We start from the raw sequence: 23,540 nt of genomic DNA, 5'->3' as shown, positions 1-23,540 counted from the left end.
TGTTTTCCTTTCTGTCTTACCTGCTCATGGAATTTTTTTTTTAAGTTTCCACATCATAAGCCATGAGCATAGCACATTTAATCTCCCCCATTGCTGGTGCAGATCACTTCATCCCACCACTTTCACAAATGAAGAGGCAGAAGTCTGATCACATGACTTGGCAGTATATTTAGTCAGAAAATATACTTATGCAGAGCCGATGGTTGTGTACCACATATGATTTTACTTTTAACACAGACTTTTTTTTACAATGTGCCATCAAAGGTTCACACTTAGGCTATGAAGTTTAAAATAGTGACTTCAGCAGCATTCGGCCTATTCTCAAGTCATGTGACTGCAATGCAGCTATGGTCACCCAGCAATGCAGAAAGTGAGGCATTCTTACAGGATGTCCACTCCTTCTGAAATGTACCACCATCAGAACCTAGTCATTAGCGATCATACTTGCAGGTATCATTAAATGCATTTCTCTTCAAAAATATCAGCCTACTCTAAAAGTCAGCAAATGTTTTCACATAGGATAGACAAAACCCGAGTATAAGAATAGAAAGCACTCTCTTAAAGGGCATCTAAGTAAATCAGGAAAGATACTCAAGTAATTAACATGACATAAACCTTACTTTTCTTTCTTATTACCCTACTTTACTTACTGGTTTCATGTTTTTATGTTATTTCCAAATTTATGTCCTGTTTAGTCAGTACGTAATGTAATTAGTAATTGCCATGAAATCTCATGCAATTTGTCAAGATCGATGTAAGTGCCACTGCTTTGCATTTGCTTTTGCTATTATAATGTGTGTACTGGTGTTCTGTGTTAGCTTTGTGACTCATGTCATGACTGAAAAGAGGGTTTGGAGAAGCCCACTTAACCAGTAAACAACAGAAAATAAGTAAGTAAATAAAATAAATAAATAAATAAAACTGGGATCATTGTTTGTTAGTCAGTCCCAGATCCAGTTACAGTGATACACCATAAATGTAAAACTATTAAAGAAATCTTGATGCCATACTTTGCTATGGCTCATAAACAGCTGTGTTACCATGCAGGGATCATGGCACTGTTTGGCATCTGGGGTCCACTTTGTAGAATCCAGTCAAACTCTGCCACAACATTTTGTTTCAGTGTATTCCAATACATAGTCATCACATGGTGACATGTAATATGCATTACTTCACCTTAAATTCTTTCTCCAAAAACTCGGAGGAGCAGCAAGCAAATCCTACAAACTGTGCAAGTACAGAGAACAGTCACAACTCAGTATAAGACATACCTCAAAATATTCCTCGGACTGCCTATGGAACTCAGGGGGATCGTGCTCTCCCACTACAATTATGATTTCACATTTCTCAGACCAGTGCCTCACTTTATCCACATGCTGAATAGGGCTGTTCCTTAAAGCATCCTCACTGCAAATAAAAGGATAAAATATGCGTCACTCAGGCAAAAAAATGAAGCTGAAGCAAAGATTATGTGTTGCTATGTGTAAGCAGTGACTGATGGCAACTTTAGATTGGCTTTTCACAGCACTCATTAGTTCATCCTGTTGTACGTGGTGGGGAAATTACTTCTTCAATCTTTTCATTGCATGCTGCTGTAAGGACAGAATGGATAAGGAACATGAAAGGGTTCACACATTTGGATACAGGAGCAATCCGTTTCAAGCTATGCTCTTCAAAGTATGGCACTGAAATATAATTAAAGCTACTGATCTCTCAGCTTCTGCTAAATAATAAAGCATTAAAATGACAAACTCTGGGGAAAGAGATTCAGTTCATTTTATTAAATTCTTCACGTCATCAGCAGTGTGCAATTACTTTTGAAAAAAACAATGAAGATGTCACACAAGATTTTAAACATGGGAACTCATGACTGAAATAAGCATTACAGAGCTTGATAAAGAAAAACATGGTCATCCAATGAAGAATTTTGGAATTCAAAAAGAACGCAGGAGTCACATTTACAAACCCATTGTGATTTACTGCTGCAGAATATTTTTAATTTTATTTTAAAATATAAATCTACATAATATTTTGTGTATGTGGCGCTTATTATGATAGAAAATGCAAAATGAAGGGCTAAAAACTGGGAATATTGTATGCACAGATGGCAGTCAGGCAGAACATATTTACAGCACCTGCTCTCGGTGATGGCAGTTCAGTGCCAGATTTTATATCATCAAGGCACGAATATGCTGTTCCTTTAACGTGATAACCCAGGCCTATACCTCCATTAGTATGCCTCCGTGACAGCTACGCAAAACAATAACAAAAACCTGCTGGAATTAAATCAAAAGCACAGGACTCCCACTTCATTGACTACAAGTACCCACTTATTTTTTTAAAATAAGCCTACATTTCAATTTGTAGAATGCCTTCTGGCTATCCCACACCAGTAACTTTGGGGACACTGATTTGCTGCATTCACTGCCTGTCACGGGGCCTTTGGTCCCCCCTCCCCAAACAGGATTGACTGTAACTCTCAATGATTTGTGAGAAAACTACACATTTTTTGAAGAACAACAGACCAAAATATGAGGCAAACATCTAGACATCTTGTGAAATTCTGGACAGGTAAGAGGTATGCTTGGGATAGGAAAGGTAATGAAGAGACTGTGTGGGTGAGCAATCGGAGTGAGTAAGTGAATGCATGTATGAATGCTGAAGAAACTGTGTGGGTGAGCGATCGGAGTGAGTGAGCGAATGCATGTATGAATGCTGAAGAGACTTTGTGGATGAGCAATCGGACTGAGTCAGTGAATGCATGTATGAATGCTGAAGAAACTGTGTGGGTGAGCGATTGGTGTGAGGGAGTGAGTGACTTCATGTATGAATGCTGAACAGACTGTGTGGGTGAGCAATCAGAGTGAGTAAGCGAATGCATGTATGAACGCTGAAGAGACTGTGTGGATGAGTAATCGGAGTGAGTGAGTGAGTGAGTGAGTGAGTGAGTGAGTGAGTGAGTGAGTGAGTGAGTGAGTGAGTGAGTGAGTGAGTGAATGCTGAAGAGACTGTGTGGATGAGTGATCGGAATGAGTGAGTGAGTGAATGCATGTCTTCATAGACTGATGGCTTGAAATGTTGATAAGATGAGAGTGCCAAGAGTTGTTGTTTCATGTAAGGTTGCTCAGCTGGTGGTCCTGCTGTGTATGTGAGGGCAAGCTGATTCTGGGAGTGGAGTGGCAGGTGTGCTGCAGGCTACATGTGGGAGTGTGGTGGGCAGCATGTGGCCCATGGGCTGTGTGGTTGACTCTCCTGAGTTAGAAGATCTGGCATGTGATAAGATGGAGTGTATGTGGGGTCAAAGTAACCTCGGGAGGAAGAGTACTACAAAAAGTGAATGGAAGCTGGAGACAACTGACATTTGCTGTTCGTTGTTAAGATACTACAGAGTAATGCTGGTGACAGCATGGGCCATAGGCACTATACAGGCAGGAGCCTGAGATACAGGGAAGGGCCTGTCCAAGAAAATTATAAAGGTGGGAATTTGACACCCAGGCAAGGGTCTTTCCAAAAAAGAAACTTTCACAAACTTAGAAAGAGAGAAGACTAAGTCCAGGATGAGGCTGGGGCACCAGAAAGGCCACAGAGCCTGAAGTTATATAGCGTTAAGAAAGGCCAGGGACACAGATGAGGAAGGCCCCTATAGTTGGTAAATGAAATGGAAGGGAACTGTAAATTATTAGAGTATGTCTGCAAGCATTTCAAAGCTATCAATCCTGTAAGTTGATGTGACAGGTTTAATTCAGTAGCTTTTAATATATAAATGCAGCCTAAGTGTGTTCTATGAAAGTCAAAGATTTGAAATGCATATGCTTTATGCAGCCAGATGAAAGTAATGAAAGGTGTGATGTGTGTGTGTGTGTGTGTGTGTGTGTATGTGTCTGTGTGTGTGTGTGTGTGTGTGTGTGTGTGTGTGTGTGTGTGTGTGTGTGTGTGTGTGTGTGTGTGTGTGTGTGTGTGTGTGTGCTGTGTTTTCACCCTCAACTATCAGTAGAAGCTGCTTATTATTAGCACCAAGTTCTGCTGCTCACTACCACATTGACAAAGGCTGGGCGTGTTGGAATTTCTGGCTGGTTACATTTTGAGTTACAGGTTGTTTGTTTGCATTCACTGAACTTCACAGATACTCCTATAAGCAAGCACTGCTTTCTTCCTTTTGTAGGTTTGTCTTCATATTCCCTGTCTGGTCCTTAAGCCACACTACCTAGTATTTCCAAATTTCCTTTAGACTGCAAAGGGAAAGGAGTTCCTAACCTGTACAAGCTACATAACTGAAAAGTTTACTCAGATATAAGATGTACAAAACAGAATCATATGTTTCGTTTGAAACAAGATTGGAGGATTTGTAATTTCACATTAGATGGGTTTCAACGTGGTGAAGGAGCATGGCCATTTCACACTTTTTGGCATTTTCTTTCTTAAATTTTATGGTGAAATATCAAAAGACATAAGAGGTACACACCTAAAGATACCATTATTGGGTTATTTCATATAAAAAGGTGTTTTAAAATAAAAATTGTTGCAGTATTATTCAATAAAAATGCTTACTCACTATAATATACATTTCTAATAATGTATTTAACATCTGTTGGGAAAAGGCAGTATATTTCAGAATCACAGGACTTGCTGGTTGAAGTACCCAAATATTACACATGGTGCTGTACTTCCATTCCGAACTGTTGGGGGTATAGCAGTGCACCACATCATTCTCCCATCAAATTTAATATGACGATGTTTTGTTCTAATATGTATGTACTACACAAACATGTTGAACACCCATTCTGTTTAATGCTACACTCTGTTACTTGTGTCCTGTTGAAATGTATGGTTCTGTTACAGTTGTGATAGTACCTGTGGGAGATTGAGAACAGTAATGTCATGACCATGTTTAGTACAATGCTGTTATCGCACAATGCTACGTGTTGTGTCAGCATTCAGTTTCATGTATTACTTGTAGAATAGTGTGAAACCCTCTCATAACCAACCCTGGACCAGGAGATGCAGCACTCCCATCCATTATGATGCATTTTGTTATGAGTTACTATCCATGAAAACATAATTCTTTGGATCAGATGAAACAAGGATATCATTAATGACCCCTGATACACACTGTGCATTTTATAGGTTCATAGGTGTGTACCAGGCTAATGGCCCGGGAGACTTTACAAACCTAGCCCATAGGATTACCCTGACATCGTGCCACCTGACCTTAGTTCCCAGTGCCTCTGTCGAGTAGAGCCACTGGAGTGATCCCCGGGGTGAATTTTCTATTTCTCATCCACTCATCAAGGTTTCTCTTGAAGAGGGCTAGTGAGGTGCTCTGTTTGACATGTATGGGAAGTCTATTCTATAGCAGGGGCAGTCTCTGGGTTATGAACCTGTCCTTCCAGCATGTTCTGTTGATTGTGGTAATGAGGTTGAGGTCAATGGAGTATGTGGTGTTGAGGGATTGGGATTTCTTTAGATGTAGCATTTCTAACAGAGCTGGATCAGTCATGGCTTTGTATGTCAAACAGAGATCACCTCTAAGTAGGTGATATGAGACAAAGAATAGTTGGAGTTTTTGAGTCTGTCCATATAGGACAAGTGTTTAAGGCCTAGGATCCTCTTTGTGAGGTAGTTTTGCAGCCTCTCCAGTTGTTGCAGGTGTCTAGTGAGGTACATACCAAATGGGGCATTGTACTCAAAGATTGGCCTAATGAGGGAAGAGTAGAGGGAGACAATGACCTCTTTCTTCCTGGATGCAAAACCCTTAGTAATGAGATGTGCCACATAGAAGGACTTTCTGACCACAGTGACAATGTGATGGTCAAAAGAGAGGCTGCTGTCAAACTGTGTTCCCAGATCTCTTATAACACCTTCTGTGTTTAGTGGACTACTATCAATGTGGTAATTCATGGGAACTGTGTTTTTCCCAAAGGGGATGATGACACATTTTTTGGCATTGAGCTTAAGACCATGGTTCTGACACGTTGGTCTCAGTTAGGCCTTTCTGTAGGATGTCAACATCACTTGGGAAGTTAATAATAGCTCCCAACTTGCAATCATCTGCAAAACTTGTCAGCCAGAGACCCTTTGTGTTGGTCTGGACTTCAGAGACGTAGATACCAAAGAGGAGAGGACTCAGGATCAAACCCTGAGGGACTCCACTCGTGACTGGCCATCAGTCTGACTTGGAGTCCACTACTTTCACACTGTGGGTTCTATCTGTGAGCCAGTTTGCAACCCACCTAGTGATATAGGGGTTGATGCCTAGCTTAGTGAGTTTTTCTATGATCACTGAATGGGGAATGGTAGCAAATGCCTTGGCCAGATCAAGGTAGGCTGTATGAACCACCTTGCCTTCATCCACAGCTCTGGTGACTGACTCAAAGAAGATGACCAAGTTGAGCAGGCATGATCTGCCCTTCACAAAACCAAACTGTGTGGGATCCAGAGTTTGGAGATTCCCTATATATTCTTGTTTATTAGGTCCACAATAATGCATTCCATAGCTTTGCATATCAGACTTGTCAGGCTAATGGGGCAATAGTTCCCAGGGTCTGTAGTCACTTCTCCTTTATGGAGAGGGATGACTGTAGCAGTGTGCCATTTGGTAGGGACAAAACCTGAGGTGAGGCTGTGATTGAACAGAGCACACAAGTGAGGTGCAAGTTCACTCTGTAGTTCATGGTGGTTACCTTTGCAGTGGGGGGGGGGGGGAGGGATGTGGATTTACGGGGTGATTAGTTTGTGGTTGGATCTAACCAGGGAGGAGTTAACTATTGGTGTAGAGCAATGACCACCCATGTTAGTAATGACCAGGTCAAGGATGTTGCTACCTCTAGTGGAGGAAAGAACGAGCTGGTCCAGGGCATTTGAATTAATGAATTCTAGGCAAGTGTGTTGGCACATGAGTAGTTTTCCCAGTTAATGGAGTGGTAGATGAAGTCGCCCAGTATGAGAGTGTTAGGTTGGACCCTAATATTCTCCAATGTACTTAGGAACGTGGATTGTGAGTCTTGGGGCATTGTTGGGGACCTATAGCAGGCTACGACCTGAATTGCTGTCTTACCCAATGTTAGCTGCACCTGAAGTATCTCTGATGCATTATGTTGGGCTATCAGTCTGGAGGTGTGCGCATCCTTTATGAATATGGAAACACCACCACCTTTGGAGCTTCGGTCCAAGTTCTGAGGCCGAAAGGTGTGGAATAAGTTATAGCCTGGTCATGCAGGGGTGCTTTCTGCTGCCTTGAACCAGGTCTCTGTTATAGCACAAATATTGATGTTCTCCATTTTAAGGACTGCTTCGAGTGAGTGCATTTTCAGATTTAGACTTCTAGTTTTGAGCAGCATGACCCTCAGATTGCATTTGTTTGTAGCTGTTACAGTAGTAATTTGGTCTTTGGAACACCACCTAAAAAAGGCACTTTAGGGGTGGCAAGAGCCTTGACCAGTATCCAGAAGCCCAGGAGTGACAGATGCAGACCATCTCTGGCAAAGCATTGAGGTCTAATAATCATGTCATCCCAGACATACAGATACCGGATCCCCTTAGAATGACACCAGAAACTTAGTCAATTGTTGAAATTGATAATTTTCTGCTTGTACTGTGGTATCATTCTGGGTGATGGTAGGATGCTGCTCAGGGCTAGGGTCATACCCGCCTGGGCTTCAAAATCCGAGAGCTCCTCCATGTCTCTTCTCATGTAGTCCAGGGCGGTACATCTCAGGTCATTCACACCCACATGAACAATGACAGAGTCATATTTGTACCTGTTGTTGAGGGACCTGAGTGTGTGTGTTATGTGGTGGATCATGGCACCTGACAGGCAGCTGACTGTTACTTTCTCCTTATTCAAACTAGTGAGTGGGACATCAGTGTGCTTCACTATCAATTCACCTATGACTAGTGTGCTGGGCATGCTGTTCTGCCTTAGGGGCTTTGGTTGAGTGGCACACTATTTAGGAGAGTTATGTGTCTTGTGATTAGTGTTGTGTTGTGGTGGTCAAGTGCATTTCTGCCTTGGAGGTCTCTACTGTTTGTGTAGGTTTTTATTGAGAGCCTCTACAAAGGTGGGTGTGTGGTTTGTGTTTTTATGTGAAGGCAGTGCTGGTGTGTGTTCTGGAGGGCTATGTGTTCCATGTGGTGTGGTGCAAGTGTTGACCTTCTCCTTTTGACCAGCTATTCTGGTCTTGGCTGGAGAGTGCATGGCTTCCAATTTGGATATATAAGTGCATCTCTTGCAAGTCTGAGTGTTGGGACATAACAGGAGAGGGTTGTTGGTGTACATGAGGCAGTTGTTACATTGCCTCAGGATTCCCAAGTTCACCAGGTTAATGGGAGAAAGCACAGGGAACTGACCTTTATACATGCCTGGATGGGTGGTATTAATAATAAGTACTGGAGCTGTTTCCTTATCGAACGTTTAGTGCTGATAGCACTTTTGTGTGCTACAATAACTGCTACAAGAAGTCTGGTAAAGTGCTAGATTGATAAGCAAGTATAAGTGCAGGAGAGGAGAAAACTACCTGGTCTAAGAGAAAATTTGAAGAGCAGATTTTGGCACCACTCAGAAACTGCAAACAGTTCTGGATACAGCAAATCTGTATCTGGACTAGAATAGTTACAGGAAAGGTGGGAAAGAAGCACAAATGCGGGCTTTTAAACCAGAAAGTTGAAAGAGATGGAAAAACTGCCCAAATGGATAATAAACTACAATTTCTGGGCCAGAAACCACTCATCTTGTGGTAGATAGGATACCTAGTGCTTACCACACCCACTGACAAGCTAGAAGGCTACCTCCAACACAGAAAGGCTTGGGGGGCTCAGAAGCTTACAAACAGTCCTTTGATAATCACATCACCAAAGTGGTCAGGAAATCCTTCTGTGGCACACCTCATCACAAAAGGTTTCTCATCCAGAAAAAAAGAGGTCATTGTTCCCCTCTACTCATCACTCATTAGACCCATGATAGAGTACAATGCCCCTTTTGGTATGTACCTCACAAGACATCTACAACAACTGGAAAGGCCACAAAAATACCTCACAAAGAGGATTACTGGACTCAGACGCAGACCGTCTCAAAAAACTCCAGCTTTACTCCGTCGCATATCGCCTACTCAGAGGCGATCTCTGCCTCACATACAAAGCTATGTCAAACCCAGAGCTGTTGGACATGCTCCACTTAAAGAAATCCCAATCCCTCCGAGCTACATGCTCTAGGGACCTAAACCTTGTCACCGCAATAAACAGAACATGCTGGAGGGATACATTTCTGTCCCAGAGACTTCCCATGCTCTGGAACAGACTACCTATCTATGTCAAACAGAGCTCCTCATTAGCACTCTTCAAGAAAAATCTTGATGATTGGATGGGTAATAGGAAATTCACCCCGGGGATCACTTCTGTGGTTCTGCTTGACAGGGGCACAGGAAAATAATTTTCTTGGGTGGCGAAAGCCAGGGTACATTTTCGGCTAGGCTTCTATAGGCCCTAGCAAATTTGTATCTGGACTACACTAGTTACAGGAAACTCACATCCTGTCAGGGGTGTTACTGTTCTGCTTTTGTTTACATAATACCACAGATTTCTTTCATCTGCAGCACCGCACACACTGCTCAAATATCATTGTGACTATAGCTAGAGGATGTTCTGTTAATATACACTCAAAATGCATCATTGTATTCACATTCACAGTAATGGAGTATTATTATAACATGCCCTACAAAAATGTTTGTGTCTTTCGGCTTTTCCCGGTTAGGGGTCGCCACAGCGGAACTCCGGTCCGCTAATGATTGGCAGTAGATTTTTTACGTGCCAAGTTTTCCAGCCCTGATGCACAACCTTCAACAAAGGTACGCCCATTCATGCATGTCTCCACACAGAAGACGCTCTAGCTGAGAATCGGACGGCACAACGTCTTGCTGGGAGGCGATAGAGAACATATATTTTGTCTGAAAAACTACAGAAGCTGTTACCTAGTGTACATGAACACCCCCTACAGTGCTGTGTACCTAGTACAACCGGTGGAGAGGTAGGGCCTTGATCTGCATTCCTGCTGCAGGAGCTTTAGCTGTGATGTAGTTTTCCTGCTGAATAAGCTACATGTATACTGTAAATATACAATCTGTGTAAATATGACCACACGTGTGCTGCTTGTATTACAACAATACTAGACATCCTTCTACTGTCATGATACTATTTGTGGAGAAAGCACTGTGGCTGATTCACATACTACAGGACAGATTTACAAAACTTTCTGCATCTGTGAACATTTAATATGTATGGAAACTGTAGGATTCTGTACTTCAACAACCTCACAGCATATTATATAGGAGGCACAACAGTGTAACTCTCATATTCATTTAATGTCCTTAAAAAAGACAGGAGACACCACAGTATAGTAGGATCCTGTACTTCTATAACCTCCAGTGGTAAAGAGCATATATCATAGCACATGTGTAGGAGACACCACATTGTTATAGGATCATGAACTTCTATAACTATCCATGGTAAAGCAGGTATCACAGTACATTGTGTAGGAGACACCATGGTATAATAGGAGTCTGTACTTTTATAACCTCTCATGGTACAGCAAGTATCACAGTAAGTTGTGCATGAGGCACCATGGTATAACTTTCACATCCATTTTAATGGTTTTTAGCAAAAACATACAGACACAATGTAAAGATATAGCATTGTACAATGTAACAAGGATATCCTTACACCCCAATCGCTTAGCTGCTATCATTTCATTCAACAAAGTATCTTAGAATACAACTATACCATTTTCGTTGGCAGCAGTGTATGTTTCTTCCCTATGCAGTACTAAAGATGTGCTTCATAAGTTAGTCTGATTGCAATTAAACTGAGATTCAATGAATCCTAGAAATGCTTCATCTCAATAGTAAACACACAGTCTAAGGGGCTGTACTTGTACATTTCTGTTACCACACGGCACACTAGGAACATGTACAGAATCTGTTCTTCATGTATCCTAATACCTGTTCAATTCAGAAATAAACCAACACCATAAGGGTGGAATACCTGTATATGCCTACTTTTGTATGACACGCCATGAGTACTCTTCCAGAATGCATTTCTGTTGCATGTCAATACCTTCTCAGCTCTGCACAGAGCACAAAACCTAAGAAGTGCTGTACTTGCATATTCCTGCTACTGAAGAACACACTGTAAATTCAGTTAGAGTACCTCTTCCACAAGTACCCCGTTGCTTCACCAGCTCTGTACTTAACCCACAATATAAAGATGTGTAACCATGCTTTTCTATCAGTGTTAGATTCAATAGTATACACGGTCACATAAAACATTCAACCTATAATTTAACACCTCCCTAAGTCAGTATTGAATACACAGCCGAACATGTTGCACCTACACATTCCTGTTACTGTACGGCACAATGTGAATACAATTACAGAATGCACTTCTAGTGCACTCCAATACCACTTAGGCTCAGTATGAGACACACAACCAAAGGAGCTGTACCTACACATTTCTGTTAATGTAGGATACACTATTAGTGTCTTACTAAACACATTGGGCAAACAGAGCACTTGCTGTAGGCACTAACTTGTAAGGGATACTGAAAAAAACAGTCTAACAGCTTTTTAAAGGTATATGTCAAATATTTTTAGAGGGTCAATGGGGGGTGACATATAAGTATGTTGCTTGGGACGCCAGATTCCCTTGCTACCATTCTGCTCACTATAAACAGACTTACATAATGTGATCTGCATGTACTCTGATACTTCCCCAGATGAATGCCCTGTGCTTCCAAACACACATGCATCTGCACAGCTGTATATGTGGATATCTGTCTTAGACCCCATCCCAGTCTTATGCAGTACCACACCACTGTGAATGTACTAGCACAAGTGTTGTGTTTCACCCCTGCCTATAGGTGCACTAAAAGAACTCAGCTACCCAATGGTTTTAAGATAAGACTGAACAGCACTTATAGATTCAACTTTTAGCATCCAGGGAATGAGGATGATACCAGGCACATCCATACTACCATCAATGTCTAAGCCAACAGAAACATTGTGCAACCAAAGAAATAGTTACCTATGTACTACCCAATGAAATGTTAAGTATAAATGACAAACACTAGGTATAAATCCCTACGTCACAAGATGGGTTGCCAACTGGCTCACTGACAGAACCCACATGTAAAAGTTGCAGACTCCAAATCTGACTTCAAACCAGTGACAAGTGGAGTACCACAGGGTTCAGTCCTGGCACCTCTCCTGTTTGGTATCTACTTCTCTGAAGTACAGGCTAACACAGAAGGCCTCTGGCTAACAAAGTTCGCAGATGACTGCAAACTAGGAGCCATAGTTGATCCCCCAAATGATGTGGACATCCTACAGAAGGGCCTCACTGAGATAGATGCCTGGTGTCAGAGGCATGGCCTCAAGCTCAATGCCAAAAAGTGCATTGTCATCCCCTTTGGTAAAAACTCTGTACCCATGAACTACCCCATAAACGGCAGTCTACTTAATGCCGAATGTGTGATAAGAGACCTTAGGACCCAGGTGGACAATAGTCTCTCCTTTGATAATCACATCACCACAGTAGTCAGGAAATCCTTCTATGTGGCACACCGCATCACAAAAGGGTTCTCATCCAGGAAAAAAGAGGTCATTGTTCCCCTCTACTCGGCACTCATTAGGCCCATTATAGAGTACAACACCCCTTTTGGAATGTACCTCACAAGACATCTGCAGCAACTGGAAAGGCCACAGAAGTATCTCACAAACAGGATTACTGGCCTCAAAACAGATGCCCTACACTGACTGTCTCAAAAAACTCCAACTTTACTCTGAAGCATATCGTCTACTCCGTGGAGATCTCTGCCTAACATATAAAGCTATGTTAAACCCAGAGCTGTTGGACATGCTACACCTTAAGACATCCCAATCCCTCAGAGCTACATGCTCTAAGGAGCTAAACCTTGTCACCAGAATAAACAGGACATGCTGGCGGGAGATTCCTGTCCCTGAGACTTCCCATACTCTGGAACAGGCTATCCATCTATGTCAAGCAAAGTTTCTCATTAGCATTCTTCAGGAAAAATCTTGATGAGTGGATGGGAAATAGGAAATACACCCCGGGGATCACTTCTGTGTCTCTGCTCGACATTGGCACAGGAAATTAACTTTCTTGGGTGGTATAAGCCAGGGAACCTTGTTGACTAGGCTTACTTAGGCCCTTGGGCCGATAGCCTAGTACCTACCTATGAACCTATGAAATTCCTTGACTCAGCCTGAAAGTAGAAAAAAATTCAAAATGTGTCAAAACTTAAATGACAAAACAGGTAGAAGAAAATCACATCAAAGTGGTAAGACTTGCAAAACAAGCAGGAAAAAATGAACAGTAGATTGAAAAGAGAAGCCACAACAGAATGAAGCAACATAGAAAGAAAGCATCTCAGATTACATGGCTACTTACCTTTTATATTAGTGGCAAATTTTGAGACTTTGCAACAAACAAGCTTTAGGCACCATTATTATTATTATTATTATTATTATTATTATTATTATTATTATTATTATCATTTTATTTTTTCTTTTACCTACAGTGGTAGTTATACTATTGCATCCCTCTTGCACTAATTTATTTTTATTTATTTATATTTTTTAACTGCATAGGTGAGCTGGTCCAAAAGACCATTTTTAGTTATGACACAGGCCAAACAGCCATACACATGAAAATAAAAAGAAAACAAAAGAAATCAACAGAACAATATGTATGAAAGTTCAGAGAGTAGCTACATACTGCAGTAAATAATATGTTAATGCAGAAGTATACTCTTAATCTTCAGACAGCCTTAGTTCTTCGGGATAACTTGGCAGAAAACTGAAAAGGCAGTCTGCAAAAACTGATTGCTTCCATAAGCCGCTGGTGTAGCAGAAGAAAGTAAGGAAGCTCAAGTCATTATATTTCTTCACTTTGCTGAAAATAATGGCAAAAAGGAATTTAATTCATGTGAGCTTACTGAAGTGCAACAGTCTGACATGTCTGTTTAATGACAATCTGCCATATAGCTGTTATTTACTTTTCACTAAAATTCTAGGGCCAGAAGAGTCTATGGAAACCTGTTTACCAGAGGCAAGGCTCAGAGCTGTGAATTAAGAGAACTACATGGAGTACTGCAGACAGATGGAATAGTGTGTGGTGGAAAATGATGAAATAAAATGAGAAGGTGCCTTTGGCTCTCCAAGCCACAACTATGATAGCCTTCAATGCAAGTGCATAAAAGCATGCACTCACAAAGCAAAGACATAGTAGCCACTGTGCTGAAATGGATAATACAACAGTCCAGGAGACGGGTTAAGGCCATAATAGAAATGTCCTCATTTCAAGGATGCTGGCAAGGACATTCATTCATTACATCCACAACTGACTAGATGATGGTCCCAAAGTAAAAGAACCACCAATACGAAGACAATAAAATCCAGGCACAGGACTGTTTAGTGCTTTCGCTCACTTTATTCAAACTGAGCTTCTTCAGAAAAAATACCTCACTCACTATAAACACTTAAATGCAATTATGTCATTGATCACATGACAAAATAACCCAATGGTTAAACTCAAAATTGTTAAATAACTTTTCATAAATAAATATTATGAATAAAATATATATGAATTCAATGTAACCTAAAAATATAAATGTGTGTCAATTCAGTGTTCGTACCTAACTTTGTATCAACCAACCATATATAACATAGACTTAATTATAACTACCTAAGTCTTGCTAACTGCAAAAACATTTAATATTGATGGTCCCTTTGAGACCTGTTTTTGGTCAGCAGCCAAAGATATTTGCCATAAGCATTCACGACATTCAAGCAACATTTTATAATCACCAATAAATAAATCAGAGTTGACCTTTTCTAATACAAAAAAAGAAAACTTTTTTAAAATTTGGGCAAATAGAAGCATGAACAGCCAAAGCATTGGTACCATGCTTCTTCTTTATGGCTAAGCAATGCTCATAAATTCTTCTGTTTAAGGCTCTGATAGTCTTACCTACATAAAAACTATTACAAGAGTCACACTTAGCACAATAAATAACATTAGTAGTGTTACATGTATAATGATCTTTAGCCCAAAAAGTCCTTCTAATGTGTTTAAACGCAATACAAGAAACATTGCTGATGAACTTACACTGTTTGCAATGCCCACATGGGAAGCTCCCCAACATAGTAGATCTTGTTATTGGAACTAAAACCTTTTTGTTCTCTAATATGGACTTAATGCTGATAGTCTTCTTGTAAGGACCATCAATATTAAATGTTTTTTTGCAGTTAGCAAGACTTAGGTAGTTATAATAAAGTCTATGTTATGTATGGTTGGTTGATACAAAGTTAGGTATGAACATTGAATTGACACACATTTATATGTATATTTATATTTTTAGGTTACATTGAATTCGTATATATTTTATTCATAATATTTATTTATGAAAAGTTATTTAACAGTTTTTAGTTTAACCATTGGGTTATTTTGTCATGTGATCAGTGACATAATTGTATTTAAGTGTTTGTAGTGAGTGAGGTATTTTTTCTGAAGAAGCTCAGTTTGAATAAAGTGAGTGAAAGTGCTAAATAGTTCTGTGCCTGGATTTTGTTGTCTCCATTTTGGTGGTTCTTTTACTTTGTTCGAGTTTGGTTTGATATCTTTTGTGTAGATGATGGTCCCCTTACACGGCTGTCACTTCCATGTTGGATATACCTAAGAGGGGGGGTGAGGAATGGCCCAAGTCTAATATGGGGAGGCTTGATGGTCAACAGACACAAGGTAAAAATGAACAGAGAAAAAAAGTTTTTGTCAGGGTATGGTTCATGCTTGAAGAAAGCTGTGAATGTATGTAGAAAAATAGGTTTAGCAAACATTTAAATGAAGGAGCTTGCAGAATATCTGGGTGTCTGTAAATTAAAATGAAGCAAAAATCTGGTAAACGTAAGTAGAACTGGTCTATTGGGGTACAGTGTAATATGAGACAACCAAGAAAGTGCATAGCAGTAAAAAGACCTAACAAAATGTATAGGTGGTGTACTTAAAAATAAGACACATTCACTTCAGTAGATGTCATGCTGTTCACTCTGTGGTTGCCTTCATGAAAGCAAGTCTTACCCAGCAGCAAAAAAAAAATGCAGAAACTATGCATTTATCTAAAATGTACACAAATAAAAAGGGGAAAAACAGCACAAAGTTTTTCAAGTGACTCATGCAGATAAATGTGCTGGGTGCTCACGTGTTGATTCGCATCAGTTTGCTTTGTGAATGTACTTGATCTGTTTGTGAATACTGCGTACTGCGTATACATGGAACTGACTGAAATACAGCACTGCTGCAATCACAAGCATCACTAAACTGACAAATAATATATAAATGGAAAAAATAAATTTTAAACATCTATAATTTTTCAATATGTGACATTCCATCTGAAAGTATATTCAGTGACTTGGACTTCAAAGGAAGTATAGATTATCTGCTTTGTGAGCATTCAGTCTGTTGCCTTTTTGAACCTACAAATCACTTCCTGCATGACTACAAATATTGACTACTTTGCAGGCATGCGAATTATGAACTGCTTGAATTTAAGCTTTCATTAAACCTCAGGTATTTGTTTTCACTGATTACATATTATCCTTTAGTACACTAAATAAGCAACTGCACATTGTAGTAATTTAATCATACCCACCTGTTTATAAGCCATTCTGCCCCAAATACGTGATTGTTATATTGATATAATTTGAAATAAAAGATTAAGTTTTGTTTTCATAAACATATAACTCTTTCTGACACAGTGGTGTTAACTCATGGTCAGAAAAGTCAGTAGCATGACTTTATGCGTCTTCTCAGTTTCCTGCACTACAGACCACTAATTCAGTAAATAAAAAAAAATAGTGTGTGAAAACTATGAAAGATGCAAAAACAAATGTGAAGTGAAGCATCACATTTGATATTTTTGAACAATATGCTGATTTATTTACAGATCTAAGCTATATTCCAAGTTAATGCAATATACAAGAGAAAAATAGATCCAGTCATTTCACCAGTTTCTTATGCACCAAGAAGGATTTCAATAACACTGACACAGAAAACTGAGAAAGAATTAAAATGTATGGGGAAAACTGGTGTAATACAAAACATATTGAGTCAACTCAATACGTAAATGATATGGTGAAAATAAATAAACCGGACAAGATCAAAATATGCATTCAGCCACAAGACTTGAATAAGGTAATTCTGAACTATTAATAGAAACTTGTTTCCATAATGACTAGAACTAATTATTTTTCAGTCGTTGATGTTAGTCAGAGCTTCTGCCAGATCATACTTGACCTAGGCAATTTAAGGCTGTTTACACTAGATTCCTGAGAACCTTAACTCTCAACACTGAGCGCAAGAATTCCAGACAAAGCCAAAAATAATGAGGAGGGCAAAGGCCCTAAATCAAGGACAGACTTTCAATATTGTTCTTATAAGCTCAGAAAATTGTTAGAGTAACAAGTTTTGATTTAGTATGGATTTTCTAAAAGCTAGGACATCTGAAAGTCAATTGCCTGCCATCATTTAGTGATTTTAATTATCAATGACTTGACAGAAAAACACAAATTTATGAGGAAAAGATTCAAAATATGAAGCAAAAATCTAGACACTCTTAAATTCTGGACAGTTGAAAGGTTTGCCAAGAATGCCATTTTGATTTGATTTGATTTTTTTAACATGAACTGTTGTACTTACTAATCACTAAAGACAGTGGCGGCTGGTGACTTCAAATCAAAGGGGGGCTGCAGGAGACTGCTGAATGGGTGGGGTCAATGGGAAGGGGTGCGGCCAACTAGAAAGGGAAGGAGCTATGCTCAAAACCACAAAAACTAAAGATACTGCCCTGGGTGCCAAACCGTCATTATGAGAGTCCAATCAAGACAAAATGAAGTGTAGAAGAATAAAAATATTTCAATGCATTGGCTGCATGACAGCTTAATATCTAGATGGAAACAAAAAAGGTTGTGAGGCATGAAAAAATAAATTACTTTTTTTTAAATACATTAATGGAATGCCAGTCAAAATCAAGTATAAGAAAAACAAGCAGCACTCAGCTCAAACCACTTCTTGCACTGCAGTTCTAATTATAATTTATATTCAGCTTTATTAAAGTACCAAGTAACATGCTGAAAGTAGAAATCTCTGATGCCCCACTTGTAAAAATGTTCCTTATCCAAAAAAAGACCTGCTGCCTGACATCTACTTGTTTCATGGGGAAAACATGATCAAAGTAAAAAATGAAAAGCAAACAAGAAATAAGCTCAAGATACATTGCTTAAAGGATTACTGTACAGGTTATGGACCACACTAAAAGGATTACTGTACAGGTTATGGACCACACGATTGGCATTCTGTTTATGGGTAAAGCCTGCAGAGATGACTGGAAGTCTCCAAGTGTAACGAGACGCTTAATGTAATCCTGTCCTTTATTACAAATACTGGCATATGCATTTCAATACCCAAGGCTTATACATTATCTAGTTAAGTATTCTCTACATGGCAACAGAAAGGCTTTCAATGTTGGCAATTCTTTAACAGTATGCTTATTAAAGCTTACTTGCATCTTGCAATCTCAGCCAAGCTTACCTAATGGTCATTAAAGTATTGCTACTTAAACACAGAGCAACAGGCACTTTGAGTAATAAGCATAAATCAACAGTACAAAAATATGACAGAAACCAGACCATTCTGTAAAAATCAAGGACAGATGAAAAGCCACTCTAGTACTTGTGTCTACCTTGAATGGGGGGGGGATACTCTGCACATTTACACTGCATAACTACTCCTTGCCTTGCTTCGACACATCCAGAGTCACTAAATGAGGGAGTGGGGTGCAACAAGGATGTCACAGTTTGAAATGTTTCTGGCTGACTTGTGATGGCCCTGACACATTTATCATACCTCTCAACCTCAGAGCAAGAAATCTGGACAAAGCCATACAAAGAAATGGGACAAAGGCCCAAAAATAAGGACAATTTTTAAAATATTGCTATTATAAACTTAGAAAGATAATAGAGGTCTTGCATTAGTATGAATTTTCTGAATGGTATGAAATCTGAAACTCAAATGTCTGTCATTATTTACTAACTTCAGTCTTTAATGATCTGTCACTAATTTGCCAAAAAAACACAATTTTATAAAAAATGGACCAAAAATGAGATGTAAACATATAAAATAGCAACACAATGCAGCTGGGAACCTGTCAAAGAAGGGATACTTTAATATTAGTACTGCTAACTTGAGCAGCTGACAAAATAAAAGAATCTACATGCATTTCTGAAATAAAAGTAATCTGATTATTACAGTTATTTCTTAATTATAAACCTTCCATGTTTTCTTCCAAAAGTTGCTATTTTGCGGAGGGATTATTAGGGGAAGAGCAACATTTTGAGCCAAAATCAGGGACAGTTGAGAAGTTTGGCTATGCCTAATTCTATAAAGCAATTTATTTGCATGTACCTCTCAACCTCTTAATGCAATAAATCTGGACAAGGCCAAATATATTGGGGGAACATATAAACAGTACTAAAAATTGCTCTTGTATAAACTGAGACAGTTGATAGAACAGGTCTTACTTTAGCATACATTTTTCTGAAGGTTATGCAGTCTGAAACTCAGTGTGTCATTATTTAGTGACTTAATTGCTAAATGATTTGCCAGAAAACCACAAATTTTATGAGGAACAAACCAAAAATAAGAAGCAAAAAATCTATTCATTCTTTGAAAATCTGGACAGTTGGGAGGTATGGTTCAGATGGGGCTGCCTAAGTTTGCCGCCCTTCCCCCTCACAAAACCATGGTCAAATGGAGCCTCCCCCTGCAGCCATTCCAATGATCCATTACTTGGCTATTTCACTCCATTTACCATAAACACTAATGTGCATACTGATTTACTTCTATGATGATTTGAACTTCATTTGAAAGTTTTATTTTGCATTTTACAGCACAAACACTAAGACATCTGCTAAACAAACTTGGCATTAAAACTTTTCTGCCATTGAAACTCACATTAATTGAAACAACATTGAAACCCACATTCAAAGAAAATACATTTTACCCGTGGCAGATAAAGATTAATTCTGGGCTGTTTTCAAATCATAGGCCCCTTGCATATGAAACATACATGTGCTCTTTGATACACCTTCCTACTGCTTTGAACATTTTTCCAGTAAACAATGAAACAAAACACATGCACCAATGACAAAACTGCCCAATTCAGAACATTTCCATCATAAAAGTCTACTCAAACTTCTACTGTCCACTATTATCAGTAAATATGTACACTTCTACAGTCCACCATTATCAGTAAATATGCACACTCTCTGAAGTAGTAAAAAAGCCATCTAAATAATTCCACATTAAATAAATCTGTAATGAAGAGGTTGCTGCTAGCAATCACCTTTATATTACAAATCATAGGCCCCTTGCATATGAAACATACATGTGCTCTTTGATACACCTTCCTATTGCTTTGAACATTTTTCCAGTAAACAATGAAACAAAACGCATTCACCAATGACAAAACTGCCCGATTCAGAACATTTCCATCATAAAAGTCTACTCAGACTTATACAGTCCACTATTATCAGTAAATATGCACAATTCTACAGTCTACCATTATCAGTAAATATGCACAATCTCTGATGTAGTAAAAAAGTAATCTAAATAATTCCACGTTAAATAAATCTGTAATGAAGAGGTTGCTGCTAGCAATCACCTTTATATTTCATGGTTTCATCAAAAAATAAAGTGTCTGATGCCCCTGAGGAATAAATTGCCTAAATTACATTAAAAATAAGCTAGTAATATTGCAATAGGAAATGGATGGCAAACTGATAACAGGCTCATAGTTAGTATCTTAACTTTCAGCACGGCAGCATTCACCCCTTATGGGAGTAGAACCAACAACCTTCTGCATCAAAAGCAAGTACACAACCTGTTGTGCTATTAGCAATGCGAGCTGACTTAGCATAATCAGCACTAAACTTCTCTTCCCTGCAGCTCTCAGCTCCTTGTAAAATCTACTCAATACTCAACTGCATCTCAACTTCGCAGCACAAGAAATCTGGAAAAAGCCAAATTTATTGGGGTGGGTCAAAAGGGCAAAAAACAGGGACACATTAAACATTGCTTGTATAATCTTGGAAAGCTGCTAGAATAAAATGCTGTGTTACCACCATACATTTTACTGCCAAGGTCCCTGTGCAAAAGAGTCAGAACTACATACCACTATGCCAAATCACCTGCTTTGTGAAAGAAAAATGCTGTGTTACCACCATACATTTTACTGCCAAGGTCCCTGTGCAAAACAGTCAGAGCAACATACCACTATGCCAAATCAGCTGCTTTGTGAAAGAGAGGAAGACTGAAACTTAAATGGCTATCATTTAATGAATTCAGTTCTCACATAGCTGTCAACCTCTTAGCACAAAACACCTGGACAAACCCAGTAATGAGGGAATACAGCCCTCAAACATATTCAGTGAATTCAGTTCTTGCCATAGCTGTCAACCTTAGCACAAAAACCTGGACAAAGCCAATAACAGGGTAATACAGTCCCAAAAATAAGGACAAATTTCAAATAGTCATCTTATAAACTTAGAAAATTGCTATAATAAAAGGTTGTGTTACTATATATTTATTGCTAGAATAAAAAAGTTGTTTTACTATGTATTTTCTGAAGAATATGAAGTCTGAAATTCAAATGCCTGTCAATTTTACTTCTGACTGAACAAAAACAATTTTCAACAGAGGCCCAGGGAGAAATACTGTAGACACATGTCTTTGTAAAATGGCAGGGCACCAGAGCAAATCCACACAAACACAGGGATAAGATGCAGACTCCACACAGAAAGCACCCCAGCCAAGAATCAAACCAGAAAACCTATAGCTGTGAGGCAACAACACTGCACCATCAAATATGTAAGGAATTAAACATTCAGAAACCTGAAGTCTGAAATGCCTGTCAATTTTATTTAACATTTGTTAATCAGGACAGTCTGACTTGGAACAAAAAAACAATTTTCAGCAGAGGCCCAGGAAGAAATAATGCAGACATGTCTTCGTAACATGGGAGGACACAAAAGCAAACCCACACAAACACAGAGAGAAGATACAGACCCCACACAGAAAGCACCCCAGCCAAGAATCAAACCTGATAACCTGCAGCTGTGAGGCAACAATGCTACCACTGCACCATCAAATATCAAGCATTGCAACATTTACAAACCACAGATATTATGAGGAACAGATCAGATCAAATATGAGGCAAAAATCTGCAATTATTTTACAAATGGTGGTGGGTAGGGAATTCAGGTCTTTAACAACTGCATACAAGATACAGGGTTCAAGCCTGAGGTATTCCCTACCACACCACCATGAGTCTAACCACCAGTATATTACACACACACACACACACACACACACACACACACACACACACACACACACACACACACACTAGATCTTCCAAATCCCTGTAGCAAACCACCATAAATCCTGAGTAAGCTACGAAACCCGCGCAAATCCACACCAGACCCCGCCCGACGAGACTGCAGCAAACTCCAATCCAGACCCTGCCCAATGAATTCCAGACTGCTGATGTTGCAGTCTGGCCCAGCGAGTTCCAGGACAGTCTATGCAGTTTAAAACTGCATAGAGTTCTGGGAGCTCCATTCTTTATGTTTCTGAGTCAGGACTGCTGCTGAGACAATCTGCGCATGCTCCAGACTGTCTCAGCAGCAGTCCGGACTAGTGTACATGCGCGAAAGTCCGTGATTGTTTTAATTTTGTTTTTCTTTTTATTTCTTTATTTTTTTCTTTATTTTATAGTTGAGGGGGCTGCAGTCCAATAGCACAGGCCACCCCTGACTAAAGATCTGGAAAGCATTGTTGACAATACAGATGTCATTTTATTTTGGGATGATTACAAGGACTATCACAACATGAGACTGAAAGAAACTACTACATATATATGTATATATATATATATATATATATATATATATATATATATATATATATATATACATATATACATATATATACATATATATATATATATATATATATATATCTGTTAATAGGTGTGTACTAGGCAAATGGCCCTGAAGCCTTTACAACCCTAGCCCATAGGATTACCCTGGCATCGTGCCACCCGACATTAGTTCCCAGTGCCTCTGTTGAGTAGAGCCACTGCAGTGATCCCCAGGGTGAATTTTCTATTTCCCATCTACTCATCAAGATTTTTCTTGAAGATGACCAGTGAGGTGCCCTGTTTGACATGTATGGAAAATCTATTCCATAGCATGGGTAGTCTCTGGGTTATGAACCTGTCCCTCAGCATGTTCTGTTGATTGTGGTAATGAGGTTGAGGTCTCTGAAGCATGTGGTGTGGAGGGATAAAGATTTCTTTAAATGTAGCATTTCTAACAGAACTGGGTCAGACATGGCTTTGTCAGTCAAGCAGAGGTCAC

The 23,540-nt window shown here is 39.4% G+C and overlaps 1 protein-coding gene across 3 annotated transcripts in view; it reads right to left on the bottom strand.

The window, feature by feature from the left end:
* Positions 1-23,540, bottom strand: part of AFMID (arylformamidase) — a 737,969-nt gene that overhangs the window by 152,728 nt on the left and 561,701 nt on the right. For all 3 annotated transcript variants that reach the window (XM_044068169.1, XM_044068166.1, XM_044068167.1), the window contains exon 9: positions 1,272-1,407. In XM_044068169.1, the coding sequence (XP_043924104.1) occupies positions 1,272-1,407 (136 nt within the window). The remainder of the gene's footprint in view (positions 1-1,271; positions 1,408-23,540) is intronic.

This window comes from Protopterus annectens, chromosome 4.part0 (assembly GCF_019279795.1).
Source record: "Protopterus annectens isolate FY-2018-M chromosome 4.part0, PAN1.0, whole genome shotgun sequence".
NCBI lineage: Eukaryota > Metazoa > Chordata > Ceratodontiformes > Protopteridae > Protopterus > Protopterus annectens.
This window is presented reverse-complemented; position numbering and strand designations above follow the sequence as displayed.